At 32.5% G+C, this 14343-nt stretch overlaps 1 protein-coding gene across 1 annotated transcript in view; it reads left to right on the top strand.

Annotated features, from left to right (window-relative positions):
* LOC143228557 (protein dachsous-like) overlaps nucleotides 1-14343 on the top strand; it is a 156288-nt gene that overhangs the window by 132642 nt on the left and 9303 nt on the right. Inside the window, exons 12-19 of the mRNA XM_076459799.1 lie at nucleotides 2585-2954; nucleotides 4031-4279; nucleotides 5440-5591; nucleotides 7666-7886; nucleotides 9258-9471; nucleotides 10380-10600; nucleotides 11662-11947; nucleotides 12700-12986. Coding sequence (XP_076315914.1) covers nucleotides 2585-2954; nucleotides 4031-4279; nucleotides 5440-5591; nucleotides 7666-7886; nucleotides 9258-9471; nucleotides 10380-10600; nucleotides 11662-11947; nucleotides 12700-12986 — 2000 coding nt within the window. The remainder of the gene's footprint in view (nucleotides 1-2584; nucleotides 2955-4030; nucleotides 4280-5439; nucleotides 5592-7665; nucleotides 7887-9257; nucleotides 9472-10379; nucleotides 10601-11661; nucleotides 11948-12699; nucleotides 12987-14343) is intronic.

Raw genomic sequence — 14343 nt, 5'->3', positions numbered from 1 at the left:
CTCCACCTGCCATGTCTTCCTATGCTCCTACTGCAGAATCAGTTAGGCCTAATATGGCTTTTTTAGACATGATTTCTCATTGCCAACAGTACTGGTGACTATCTACTGGTTTCCAGTCTAGAGGAGGTTTGCTTGACCAGTTTTGTTCCCCAGTGGTGACTTTTCCTTAGATATCTATGGGTTATTTGGGTATTATCTGAGGGACTTGTCAACCATTTTATTTTATTTCCTTTGTTATCTCAGATAAATGTTTGTTTTTTCCATTCCTCAGGATCTTACAACCAATCAATTTCATAGGAGGTACAAGATCTTCTCTTCCAGCAAGTCGTAAAACTTGTCAATTATCTTTCTCCAAGTTTTTATTCCAGGCTGTTTGGGTACCCATGAAAACCAGGAACTGGCAATTTGTGATTGATTTATTTCATTTATATGAGCCAGTCTCCTTCTCCTTATTTTGCCCCTGTTCTTTCTGAACATGTCAAACCTGTGTGAGCAATTGAGGATTTTAACAAAGTTTCCTCCACCTGCCATGTCTTCCTATGCTCCTACTGCAGAATCAGTTAGGCCTAATATGGCTTTTTTAGACATGATTTCTCATTGCCAACAGTACTGGTGACTATCTACTGGTTTCCAGTCTAGAGGAGGTTTGCTTGACCAGTTTTGTTCCCCAGTGGTGACTTTTCCTTAGATATCTATGGGTTATTTGGGTATTATCTGAGGGACTTGTCAACCATTTTATTTTATTTCCTTTGTTATCTCAGATAAATGTTGTTTTTTTTTCCATTCCTCAGGATCTTACAACCAATCAATTTCATAGGAGGTACAAGATCTTCTCTTCCAGCAAGTCGTAAAACTTGTCAATTATCTTTCTCCAAGTTTTCATTCCAGGCTGTTTGGGTACCCATGAAAACCAGGAACTGGCAATTTGTGATTGATTTATTTCATCTCAATCAATCTTTGGTTCTACCCCAATTTACGATGGAATCTTTTCTCACCCTCAGGTGAGTTATTTCTCTTGGTTTGTGGACGACCAAGGTAGAAGATGTGAATGCTTACCTGTATGTCCTGATAGCTCATGAGGTGAGAAACTATTTTCCCTTCACTCATCATGAGTAGTTTATCAATTTTACATCTTGCTCTTGAGGCTTGCTTCAGTTCTGCATGTTTTTCATTGGGTGGTTACAGCTTTTAGCCAACATTTCCATGCTCAGCAGTTGCACTTCCATCATTACATGAAAGACTGGTTTCTGTTAGCTTGTTATGAACAAAGGTCTGCCTGTCATGCTTGCCTTCTAGTTTAGAGACAGCTTGTGTGGATTGGTTAATCATATTGAAAAAGTCATTCCCTATACCTATCCAGTATCTTGTCCTTTCAAGTGTCTTTTTCAACACCCATCTCAGTCAGGCACAACCTTCTCCTATTTGATTTCATTTGGTGGTACTTTCAGTTCTTGTACTCCATCCCTTCTGTATCAGTCTCAGTCATCAGTGTTTCATCCATCCATTTGTATCCTCTATCTTTGCACCTTTCTGGGCCCTAGCTAGATCTGGTTTGTCCCAGCAGGTTGCTTATATTTTAGCTTGTTCTATTCACTCTTCCTCTAGGGATGTTTTTCAATGTAAAGGGACTGTTTTCTGCCATTGGTATTTGGGTCAGGAGATTGTATGTCTGGCAGAAGAAAGATGAAAGATACTTATCTCAATTCATAGAACGTACCATAAAGTATGGGGAAGGTAGTATGATGATTTGGGGGTGTTTTTCTGCTGAGGTAACAAGAGATGGAATAATGGACTAGTACAAGTATGATCAGAAAATGATCCTTCATGGTATACCAAGTGGTTTGTGTATTATTGGTAAAGACATGCAGACATTACTTAGCTCTGAAAAAGAAGTTGCTGAAGTCATTCAAATGATGCAATGGTCCAACAGAGGCCTGATCTCAACCCAGTTGAACAAATCTGGGATTTGATAAATCAAAATTTGGAAAGTCAAAAGTTACTTCCAAATAAACTACATGGGAGTGTATTAGAGACATTTGGAATAAAATCCCGAAGGGCGCTTTGATTAAATATGTTGCAACAATGCCTGAAATACTGTCTACAGTTATTAAAGCAAAAGAGAGACCCAAAGTATAAACTGTTTGCTGAACTCAAGTACTTACACTGAGTTCTGTTGTATTAAATATGAAGATTAATAAAATTTTGATGTTTTACATGTGATTTAACTTCCTCTATTCTTAAAAAATTGCCTGAAATCTAATTTTTGACTCTGTTATAAGACTTTTGCACAGTACTATATGTATAATTTATTCTTCTCCAATATTGTACTTGCAATTGAGTTGAAGGTTTTTCACTTCTTGTATGCATTTATTCTTCATATAAGCTGCAACTTAATTTGAATCAATGTTATATTGATATAATCATATGAATCACTGTTATTATTTAACTCACTTTCAGTAGGATACATGCCATAATATTTTATATAAACTTTCATATAAGTCTGTTTTTCATTGTTTCTCAACAATAACTGATATTGAAAGTAATTTCCAAGATGCTAATATAACTTGTGAACATTTTTATTAAGGTGGAAATGTTGGAAGTAAGTTCAGCATTGACCCTTACTCTGGAGAGCTTTCAAGTGGACCCCTTGATCGAGAACAGATTGCACTCTACAGTATTATAATCACTGCTAGAGATCGAGGCCAACCTTCCCGGTCAGGATCATGTAACATAACCATAGTAGTTCTTGATCAAAATGATAATAGTCCACAGTTTGAACAGAGTGAGTATAGATCCACCTTATCCGAGGATTCACCAATCAATACTACAGTTCTTGTCATCCATGCTCAGGATCGTGATGAACATATGAACAGCAAGATTACATACTCTCTAAGTAATGAAACACTGTCATTATTTAAAATTGACAGTGAATCTGGTGTTGTCACAAGCACTGGGTAAGTAAAACTGAATATTGTGATCGGTACTAAAGAAATGTATAACTGTGTCATTGTTATTATCAGAATATAATGTGATTTTAAAATCAGAATAAAATTACTAATAAAACCTTTTTTTTCGTAGTCTGTTTATTATGTTTTGACTAAAGAAATCAGAGATATGACAAAGTAAAAATTTATTTCCAAATTAGAAAAAACATTTTTAATTTTGAAATGGTGAATACAACACTGTTAGGACTTTATATTTCCAGAGTAGTTGTAATATATACATTGGATGAAAACATTGTAGAATCTCAAGTTATTTAGCCCAATAAACTTGATGTCTTTTTTTATTGTTATTATTACTTTTGAACACTTATAATTGACAGTCAAATACCACTTTGTTAGATTTCTGTCTTATTAAAAATTATATTTTGAAGTAATTAAAAAATGTTATAAAAAGACAGTAAATACTTGATCAAAGGAATACAACAAGTCAGATTTCTCTCAACAATAAAAAAAAAACAATTTCGTAACTAACTGTTTTCTCTCTATAGTTGAAATAAGAACTTACGTTGTAAACTACTGTTCTTAGCTATTCATAGCATTTTCCTTAATGTGTCATGGGAGCTTATACATTTCCTTTATTTCTCTAAATCCTGTTTATTTTTCAAAGCAGTATTATAAATAAGATAAAAATAGTGATATGATTTTTCCTTTTCATATAGAAAATATATGTATATACTTTATACATCAGTGTTAAATATCTTAAGAAACAAACATCCTTCTAGATAAACTGCTTTAAATAAGAAGAGTTTTACTGTTTCAGAATATGTTATAGATTTAAATTGATTTTGAGGAAATAAGAATTATGTATGGTTAAGATGAGTTGTTTAAGTTATACATTCAATTTATTCTGTTACAAGATGGTATTCTTAATTAATTATTAAAAATATGATAAAAATGACTTGGTTATCATAGTGACTGCAGTTCAAAGATGACACTGAAGCTATTTTTTGAAACAGTAGGTGTATATATAACATTATCCATTTAAGCACTTGCATTCTTTACACAATGTTCTTTTTCTTTAATTCTAGACATTTTAACAGAGAAAAGAGAGATTCATACAAGTTTGAAGTACAAGCTACTGACAGTGGAAAGTATGATGCTCGATTGGAACGAGCGGTTGTTTATGTTAGTGTTGCTGATGTTAATGATAATAGGCCTGTGTTTCTGAATTATCCCTACTTTACTACTGTATCTGCTCATGCTCATCCTGGCACTCAAGTTGTGCATCTTGAAGCTAATGATAAAGACGAAGGTCCTAATGCTGCAATAATTTACAGGTAAAACTTTGTTTTAGACATTAAAACTTCATTTAAGAAGAAGAAAAAAGTGACATAAAGTTTATTTATGCACTCTTGCAGTTTTTTGTAATATTATTGTGGTATTTTGTTTTAAAAACAACAGTGAAAAAAGTAACAATTTTTGTCTACTATACATTCCAATTCATTTGAATTTGTTGGTAACCCAATGTATAGAATTCTGGTAATACTGGGACTACAACTGTAATCCTAATCATTGAAAGCATTTGTTAAATTCGACAATGTGTTCAGCTCACTTTGCACATGATTATTATTATTTTTAATTGTAGTTATGATTCAAAAAAGTTTTTGAAACATATGTAGATTAGGTTGGATCAATGCTTATATTTAAAAGGTATTGGATTGTTAGCAGAGACTTTTAACTAACAGTAACATCAATTTGACTGAGTGTTTTCTATAACTACTAATTCAGTAAGTACAAAACATTCTCTACAGTTTTAACACAGATAATCTTAAGGGTATTTTCTTTGGATTTGCTAAAACCCTGCCAGTAGTTTATATAATATTGATAAGTTAAAACAGAAAAGGATGAAAAGAGTAGTCAAACATTATGTGATGCTTGCACTATTTGAATGTTTATTTTTGGATTTAAATCTACACATGTGCTTTACAACTTGATTTGAGACTTCTGTTGACTGCATCTGCCTTAGTAGTGTCTGAGCAATGTGTCTTGCTGCTTAAACTTTCTCTTAATCATATTTATTACACACTAATGTTTGAAATAGCCAACCTTGCTGATAAATTAAAACAGATTGAATGTTGAAGTGAAAAGAATTTGAGTTATAACTTTCTCAGGTAAATTTTATCAAGAAAGTTGTTAAGGGATATGGTACAGTTGAGTTTTTCATCATTTTTATGTAATACGTATGATAGATTTTCACAGGATAAGCATATATATTATTTTACAATGTATAATTCTCACCTATATAGTTTGAATATGTGTATTACAGTTGGAATATATCTTTGTTTAAAACCTTTCTAAATTCAGAATGAAACATATATTAGTGTACTTTCTGTTTAGTTTCAATTTTTTTCATATTAAACATTTCATTACATTAAGCAAGCATTTCTGTTTTTTTAAAAAAATAGATATGGATATATTTTTCTTTTTTTATTTGTAGCTTTGTAAGCTCAGCTATGGCTGGAAAGTTCCACCTTGACAGAGATAGTGGCATGGTGACTGTTTCAGGTAGTTTATTGTCTGATGCAGGCACTGTGTTTCACATTGAAGTCACAGCTACTGACAGAGGTCGACCAGCAAAAACTACTTTGGGTATGTGTATAAGTTATCACAAAGAAGCACTGGTTATGCCAAAGACTTGATTATGATCATAAATTATACAAGGAAGAAAATGTTCCTACCCAAAACATTTTTTAAATGGAAAAATTCAGAATCTGCAAAATATAAATAAAATCTGAGATTAGTAGAAGAGTACTGTAACTAGTTAGTAACCAGTCTCATACTAGCTAGCTTAGAGTACTGTAACTAGTTAGTAACCAGTCTCATACTAGCTAGCTTAGAGTACTGTAACTAGTTAGTAACCAGTCTCATACTAGTTAACTTAGAGTACTGTAACTAGTTAGTAACCAGTCTCATACTAGTTAGCTTAGAGTACTGTAACTAGTTAGTAACCAGTCTCATACTAGCTAGCTTAGAGTACTGCTGAACAAAAGTGAAAATTCATAAGTTTTTATAGTGTTTTAAACTTGAACAACTAAAATTGATAAAATAATCAGTGTTTTATCCAGTTTATTGAGTTGCATGAAATTTAACTCAATCTAACAAAAAAAAAGGAACAGAATTTAAAGAAAACAGTTTCATCAAAGTATTAGAAACTTCTGTATGAAAATCAGAGTAATTGTGCCATTTTACCTGAATTATAGGCTTTTGAAATGGTACCACATCCTATTCATCCAAAACTATCTCAATCCCAATTTGTTCTCTAAGCATTGCTAAAAATATTTTCACTAGTAGCACACCAGTCTTTTATATCTCATCATTTCTTGTATGTCTTCCCTGCTTGTTATTTGGTAAGTTAGGTTTTTGTAATTCTTTTACTATATAAGTTACTTTGATTTTAATTTGCATTTAGAGTTTAGTTATTACTTTGTTTAAATTTTGGGGTGCATGTACTGGTTTTTCATGGTCATCACTGTTTGGGTAATTGTACCTTTTGCTAATTTTGTATATGTTGTATTGGTTTGCTATTTTTGATTTTTTTCACTGCTTATATTATTTAGTGTGTAAGTTCCTTTTTCATTACTATTAGTCACATCTAATTGTGGATTAGAGATTTGCATTTTTTTTTTGTGATGTTCTTCAGGATAGGTTTTACTTTTGTATCCTTTCTCTTATAGGTTCTTTGGGTGGACTTGTATGTTCAATATTTAAAGGTATTTTATCTCCTAAGTTTCTTTAGCAGTTTTGTACTTTAGATGTTGCTAATTGTTTCATGTTTTAGGTCAAATTTCATAGTTTTGCAGGTTTATTATTTTTATGGACTTTGCAAACTACAAATTTCTAAGGTTTGTTAGTTCATTAGTATTGAGTACTTTCTCTTAGAACTTTTAATTTATGTGTCATTTTGACTACACTTCATAGCAGTTCTGTTTGAAGGTTTCTGCCCTCATATTTGTCCCCCCCCTGCATCTCCTCTCCTCCTTAAGATTGTATTTCATCCAGTCATCTTGCTGAGTCTGTTAGACCTGCACAAAGGAGCTGTCCACTTAACTGGGATTTTACTTCAGTTTATTTGGTGTCTCCAAAAACATGGGAGATTGGACACTGTGATGCATCATAAATCTGTCCTGGCTGTATATCTCCCTCAAGACACTTTGATTCACTATAGAGTCCTACCTCTTGCTTCAGTGGGTTTTCCCTGGGACTTTGAATGACAAAGTTTGATGTGACAAATGCCAATCTTCATATTCTAATTGCACCAGTGTTACATCATTTTATTTGGTTTGTCCATGAGGGTTCTATCTTCCAGTTCTGGGTTCTGCCATTTGGTCTTTTATCAGCCCCACATGTGTTTTGTCAACTTTTACATATCACATTCACTCGTTGGATCTTTGAATTCACAGTTACATGGATGATTGGCTACTGCTCACCTCTTCCCACATCCAGTCAGTCACTCGCACCTGCTTATTTCTTTGAGAAGCTGCTTGGGTGGGGTTTCTCATCAAATTGGAGAAATCCTTTACTACCTTCATGCAGTATCTTATTTATTTGGGGTTCTCTTCAATTTCCATCTCAGTTAGCTCAAGCCTTCACCACTTCAGATCTTGAATACAGAGCAGGCTGCAACGAAGGCTTTACCTTCTCTTTCTTTTCCTGTACTCGATAGGTTCTATCTCATTTGGGGATGTGAGCTTCCTTGGAAAACCTCTTTCCCTTAATTTGGACACACATACATTCTCTTCAAAGGCTGCTTCTCAATCAGTGGAACTTCTATCACAAATCCTGGGACCATCCCATAAACCTTTCACCTGGAATCAGGGCCAACCTTGTTTGGTGACCCAGTATGAACTTGAACATCATGGAACCTTTGGCAGTTCATTGGGCTCTGTATAATTTCCTTCCATTCCTGCAGAGATGGCTGGTTGTGGTTAATTCTGACAATTCTACTGTCATGTGCTATATCACCAAGTAGGGGGGAACCAAGTCCAGGTCTTTGTGTTTTCAGACTGTGGATCTCATGTACTAGGCCAATGACCATGACAGGGCAGTATTGGCATGCCATGTTCCAAGAATTATGAATCTTGTGGCTGATCATTTATTCTTTTTCAACCAGGTTCTCCCCACAGAGTGGTCCTTTCTGTGATTTCTGTGAGTTTGTTCTCAACTGGGAACACCACACACACACACACATATATGCCCTTGTCACTCGTTGGAATGCCAAACTTCCTTTCATTTGGTCTCTAGTTCCTTACCCTTAGCTCTAGGAGGTGAATTCTTTCAGTTCAGATTGGAGGGATCTTCACCTATATGCCTACCCTCTAATCAGACTATCATCTCCTTTCCAGAATCATTTCCCTTGTTTAGACAACTTCTTATTATGTTCTGCAAGTTGTTCCATATTGGCTGGCTTAAACATGATTCCCTCTGCTCTGGCCCTTACTGGAGCAATAGCCCCTGCTGTTCCCTCTTTTCTGATCACTCGTCCAAGAACCACAAAAGGACATATTTCATCCTAACATTACCAAACTGTTACACCTTCACCAACCCCTCTACCTTTGTAATGTGGTATTCTAGCTTTGGGTGAGATGGGGTAGTACTGTTTTGAAAGTTAACATCTTAAAATGAAAATGTATTTCTCACCCATTTTCCACCCTTTTTCCCCACTAATACGTTGGTGTTTCTAGTTTGTACCTGTCAATTCTTAAAAGTGAAGAGTATACTAGATTAGTAGAAGAAGGAAACTGCACTAGTATCGATGGCACAGTATGAATGATGGAAGGTAGTAGTTAGATGATCAGCACATGTTCTGAAATGGTGCAAAAATGAAAGGGTATAAAAGACTTTTTAGTGAAAATTTAGCTTAAAAGGCAAACCAGGATTGAGATAGCTTTGGGTGAAAAGAGATAAGTACCTGTTGGAAATAAATGTTCGGTATAAGAAAATTTTAACTTCTCAAACTGAAAATAAATCTCAAAAACTTTACATTGGGATTTTTACAGTCATTCAATTTTGATAAAATTAGTCTAAACCTATAGTTTAATGTTTTTTCAAAGTTTCTGTTATTAAACACTGTTGTTTAGAATTTATTGAAACTAAGGGATAAATAAGAATTTTATTGTAAATAAAATAGATGATGCCAGCAATTGTGAATTGTTTGAAAGAGTTTTAAAAGTTAAAAGGGGCATATTAAGTTGCCTTAGTAATTATGAGGAGATAAAAGAGGTAAAAATATCTATCTTGTATTTTTTTTATTTATAGATATCTTGGGAAATTTACGTGGAGAATGGTACTCCTCCACCAATGCTAAAGTTTCAAAACAAAAGCTACATTATAGAATTACCTGAAAATGCCCCAAAGGGACTGGAAGTCACAACTGTAAAAGTCAGTGCTCCATCTGGTCAATCAGTTGTAATTACTTATTCTTTGATTAATGAAAATCCTGAAGGAGCATTCAGCATTTCTCGTAACTCAGGTGTGTCCTTGTATCTTCTCAGACTTAGATGTATACCTGTAGAGTTTATTTTAGATTTGTTTTGTTTATATAAGCCTGATAATTTTTGTATCATAGATTGTAGTATAATTTCACTGGTTATATAAAGACAAGAATATCAGTATTTCATCAATCTCACTTCTGTATTTGTGACTTAGGATGTAGGCTTCATAGTTTTTATAAACATGAAAACACTAGTACTTGTAACTACTCTATTATTTCTTTAGATTGTAGTATAATTCCTGTTGATTATATAAACATATTACTAGTTAACATCTTGCCTCACTCATTTGCATCTTCACAGACCTGATTTAGCTTTACTTGTTTATAATAGGTAAGGGTTATCTTCAGTTATGGTAGATGCAGTTACTTGAAGGGATTTTAAGGGAAAGCTTGATAAATAGTTAAATGGAAAATGTTAACTTTTAGTTTTAAAATTTAGTTTAATATGGTGTTTTGTGGATAAGAATGCCTAGATGGACCAAAAAATCCCTTGTTCTTTTATCTGATGTTACTTTATGTTAACTATCCCACTATTATATCTCTCGACTGAATTGTCTATTCATACATTGTATAATTGTTATTATTTACATAAATAAGTAAGGCTGAACCTCGCCCTGTGGCTAGTGTGTTGGATTGTGGATTTCCAGGTCTACTGACCAAATCTTATTACTACGTAAGAAAAAATTGTACTCCACACTTTCAAACCATGGGTGTCAAATTTCACAAATATCTCAAAACAAACATATAATAAATCATTCAAAAGTTCTTGTTCAAATCTTAACTGTAGTTGATATTAGCATATTTAATATTTTTCTGACTAGTTAATAGCAAAACCCAATAGAAATTGTCCCAGCTTGAATAATATTTTTTGTACAATTATTTTTTAGGAATCATCCGAGTTAAAAACTCATCACTGCTGGATTTTGAACGTTTTCAGACAATGAAAGTTTTGATTGTAGCAAAAACAGAGGAAGCTGAACCAGTATATGGATATACTGCTTTGACTGTCCACTTAGTGGATCAGAATGATAACCCTCCTCGTTTTGCCCAAGAACATTACACAGCTTCAGTGTGGGAAGGAAATCACAAAAGCACATATGTTACGCAGGTAGTTAGTGTTTAATTGGACATTTATTACACATGTTAGCATATTGTTCAGATATTTCAATATTTGAATTATATCAGTCTTTTCTGCTGTTTTTATTTTTAATAAAATACAGTGGAAATACCATATTCAATGATTTTTTTTTTTCAAAATCTCTAAACAGAAATAAAGCTATAGTGTTAGTCATATGGTAGCTTATAATTACAAGAATACTGTACATTTATTCTATAGACAAAATTTATTTTGTGGCATGTTTTGATTTGTTTGTTATCTGTTTGATGGCTTCACCACATTTTGTTTTATAGTGATTTTGTTATTACCTGTTGACTGCACAAGTTTGCCAGAGGTTATGTTTTTACCTCTGTGTATACTTGTGTGTTAATCAGCAAGATGTCTTGAAAAATGACTGAATGGATTTAGATGAATGTTGGTATACACTAGGACTAAGACCCAACTCAGAAGTGATTAGTTTTTGGGAGATCAAAATTTTCAAGGTTATGAAAATCCAAAAAGTTCCTATCTGTTAACCTGATGATTGGTTTGTCATACTAGTTTTGATATATAACTGAGTAAAAAAATGATCAGATTTTGATGAAACTTAGTGGGCCTATGTAGAATATTATTCCTTATTGTCCTTTAAAAAATGGACCGTGTCCATTAATAACAACAGACATACAATCAAATTTTTGTATTTTTAAGGGTCAAATTTGATTAACACTGTGTGGCAGATCTGTGCATTCCACTGAGTACCCCTCTAGTTCATTATGGCTTCACTAGAGATTGTATAATTGCAAACATTGTTACTTAGTAACAGAATTATATTTTTCTTCATTGTTAAGAATACTATGTTATGAAATCATCTGGGAATTTATTTCATAAAGTGGAAAATGTTTAGTAAAATAGAAGCTGTAATTGTGATGTAAATATATTCTTACAGCTGTAATAAAACAGCTAGATACATTAATAAGTGGAAGTAAGCCAAAGAAAGATTTTTTTTTTTTGTTGCCTCGTAATAATAATTATTGTCATCACTCATCATTATTAACGTTTTGTCTTTAATTTAGGTTTCTGCATTAGATGAAGACCAGGGAGGTACTGGAAACATAATCTACCACATCATAGATGGAAACCATGACAATGCCTTTGTGATTGAACCCCCATACAGTGGTATTGTAAAGACCAACATTGTCTTGGATAGAGAAATAAGAGACACTTACCATTTGACAATCATAGCAACAGATGAAGGAACCCCTCAGTTGACAGGAACCTGTACCCTAAGAATTACTATTGTTGACATCAATGACAATCAACCAGTTTTCCCTCCTCACAATGTTGTCAGCATCAGCGAAGGTAAGAGACTTGAATTACCAGTTTTACTAACACATTTTCAGAGCAATTTGCCAAGAACATTTTTGACTTTTTGTTTGGTTCTTCTGACCTTATCATTGTTTGTAGTAGTGTTTAAAAGAAAATTATAATATGAATATTTTACTTGATATGATTTTGTACTAATACATTAATCTTTGAATAATGGAATATGCCTAATTTGTCAGTTACTTTAACATCATATATAATCATATATTTTTTGCATTCAATGTTTTTTGTAATTTTCTGCGTTTACAAATCTCATCAAGATGATACATGTGAATATTAGAATGGAATGAGTTAAAATGCAAGGTATAGTATACTTATTTTTGTCTCTAATAGGTTAAACGTTTTGTTCATTTTCTTATGTTTTGGACAGTGAAAAGTACTTTTATTTATGCATTCATTTAAGAAATCTGTAAAACTACAAGTTGCTTACCTAGAAAACATCAAACTATTTTTACCTGAAAAACTATAGGTTCTCTATATTCTAAAGAATTCATTTTTTTCCCAACCTCCAAAGGCACAAAACTTAGGTAAGCTTTTCAAGAACATAAAATCCTGTTCAACATACAAGGTCATTAGATTATGGATCTGTGTCTAAGAAGGTAGTTGTGTCATTTCTTAAGTAATATTTAAATAATATAGATTATCTTCACTTCTTAGTCTGCCTATTTCGTGATTTTGAAAGAGATGGTTATTGTAGTCAGTGTCAAATTTGAGGATTTCTTCTCCAGGATCCAAGGTGGGTACAGTCATTACGACAATTACAGCAAATGATGTAGATAGCAACCCTCCTCTCATCTACAGTTTTGCTGCCGGTGGAAATCCAAGTGGCATCTTTAGCATTGATCGATTCAGTGGACACATTACTCTCACCCAGCCTCTAGACCATGAAAAGCAAAAACAGTATCAGCTTCAGATTCAAGCTTCAGATTCAGCCCATCTTGCAGAGACATACCTAACTGTTCATGTGACAGATATCAATGACAATGCTCCAGTATTCTCCCAGAATTCTTATGAGGTATAAATTTAATGCTCTAACTCTGAATAAAGGAAAAGGTTTGTCATTATTGTTAAATGCATGAAAAGATACCCTCTTTTAATAAACTTGATTATCCAAACTAACTATTAGTAGACATTGTGTAGTTCAGACTATTTGATCTATAATACATATATCAAAGTGTATTTTATGGTCCATGGCTGATATTTTTGTGAGAAAAATGTGTTTTTAACTAAAAGTTTGAATTGTTCATACAAACATAGTAATTTATGTAATAATTTTAACACTTTTTACTTATAATCTTCAGTCTGTTTTAATAAAAAATGTATTCCTTACTCTGCTTAATGCCAGTATGCAATAATTAAGATATGGTAATATCAGAGTGACACAAATTTTTGAAAGATTACTTTTTTGGAATAGAAACTTTAAATTAGTCACAACATCAATTCTTTGAGCAATTTTACTTTTTTTGTAGTGATGTGTGCAAGCAAATTAATTTTCAGTTCTTTGGATGAGTTGAATTAATTCATTCTTTTTTATGTCTAAAGTATCAAGATAACTTTAGCGTAGGTTTAGCAATCATAAAGTTAATTTTTATGCATTTCCAGTTAACCATGTCAGTAATTTACCAAGATCTGTTTCTACTTCTAATAATGTTGATAAGTCAGTCATCAAATATAGTAGTATCAAATGTAAAAATGTATTTCAGAAAATCGTGGTTGATTATGTTCATTCAGATAAGAAGAATATAAGCTAAATAGTAGGGTAAAACTAATCTTTGGAAAATTCTACAATGATTATCAAGGATACAGACAACAGTTATTAAATTTGAGAATTTTTTTCTGTTATTTAAATGCTTTCAGTAACTCCTGAATGACATAGTATTTAATATTAGTGTTTTTAAGTTTATATGTTGTAATATGATGATGAGGCTTAAATGATTTTCTCAGATCTAAACAAAAGGATAATCTTCTTATTTTCTATGACTTATTTTTCATTCTAACGATATCATTTGTAATCAGTAGAATAGATAAAAATTTAAACTAAAAATCTCTTTAAATCAAATTTTCACCTAAAAACTTCTCAAATCTGTAAGATACGACCTTTATTTGAAAACTTTAGTAAAATAATTAATAGAGACATGTCAGATTTTTAAATAGATTTTGTTATATGTATCTGAGACTATACCTATTTCAGAATGGATATTAATAAGTTAGTTAAATAAATGTAAAGATGGAAAAACGAACCTCAGAACAAGAAGCTTTTGCAGAATTTGTCATTTCATCTGACTGTAGAAAGAGAAGAAAATATTTTTTTTAAATTACAAAGGTTGAGATAATCATAATTAGTGATAAGTTTCACAGAATGGAATAAACTA

Source organism: Tachypleus tridentatus, chromosome 10, assembly GCF_004210375.1.
Source record: "Tachypleus tridentatus isolate NWPU-2018 chromosome 10, ASM421037v1, whole genome shotgun sequence".
NCBI classification, from domain to species: Eukaryota; Metazoa; Arthropoda; class Merostomata; order Xiphosura; family Limulidae; genus Tachypleus; species Tachypleus tridentatus.
The sequence above is the reverse complement of the archived record's forward strand: the minus strand, read 5'-3'. Positions and strand labels throughout refer to the sequence as shown.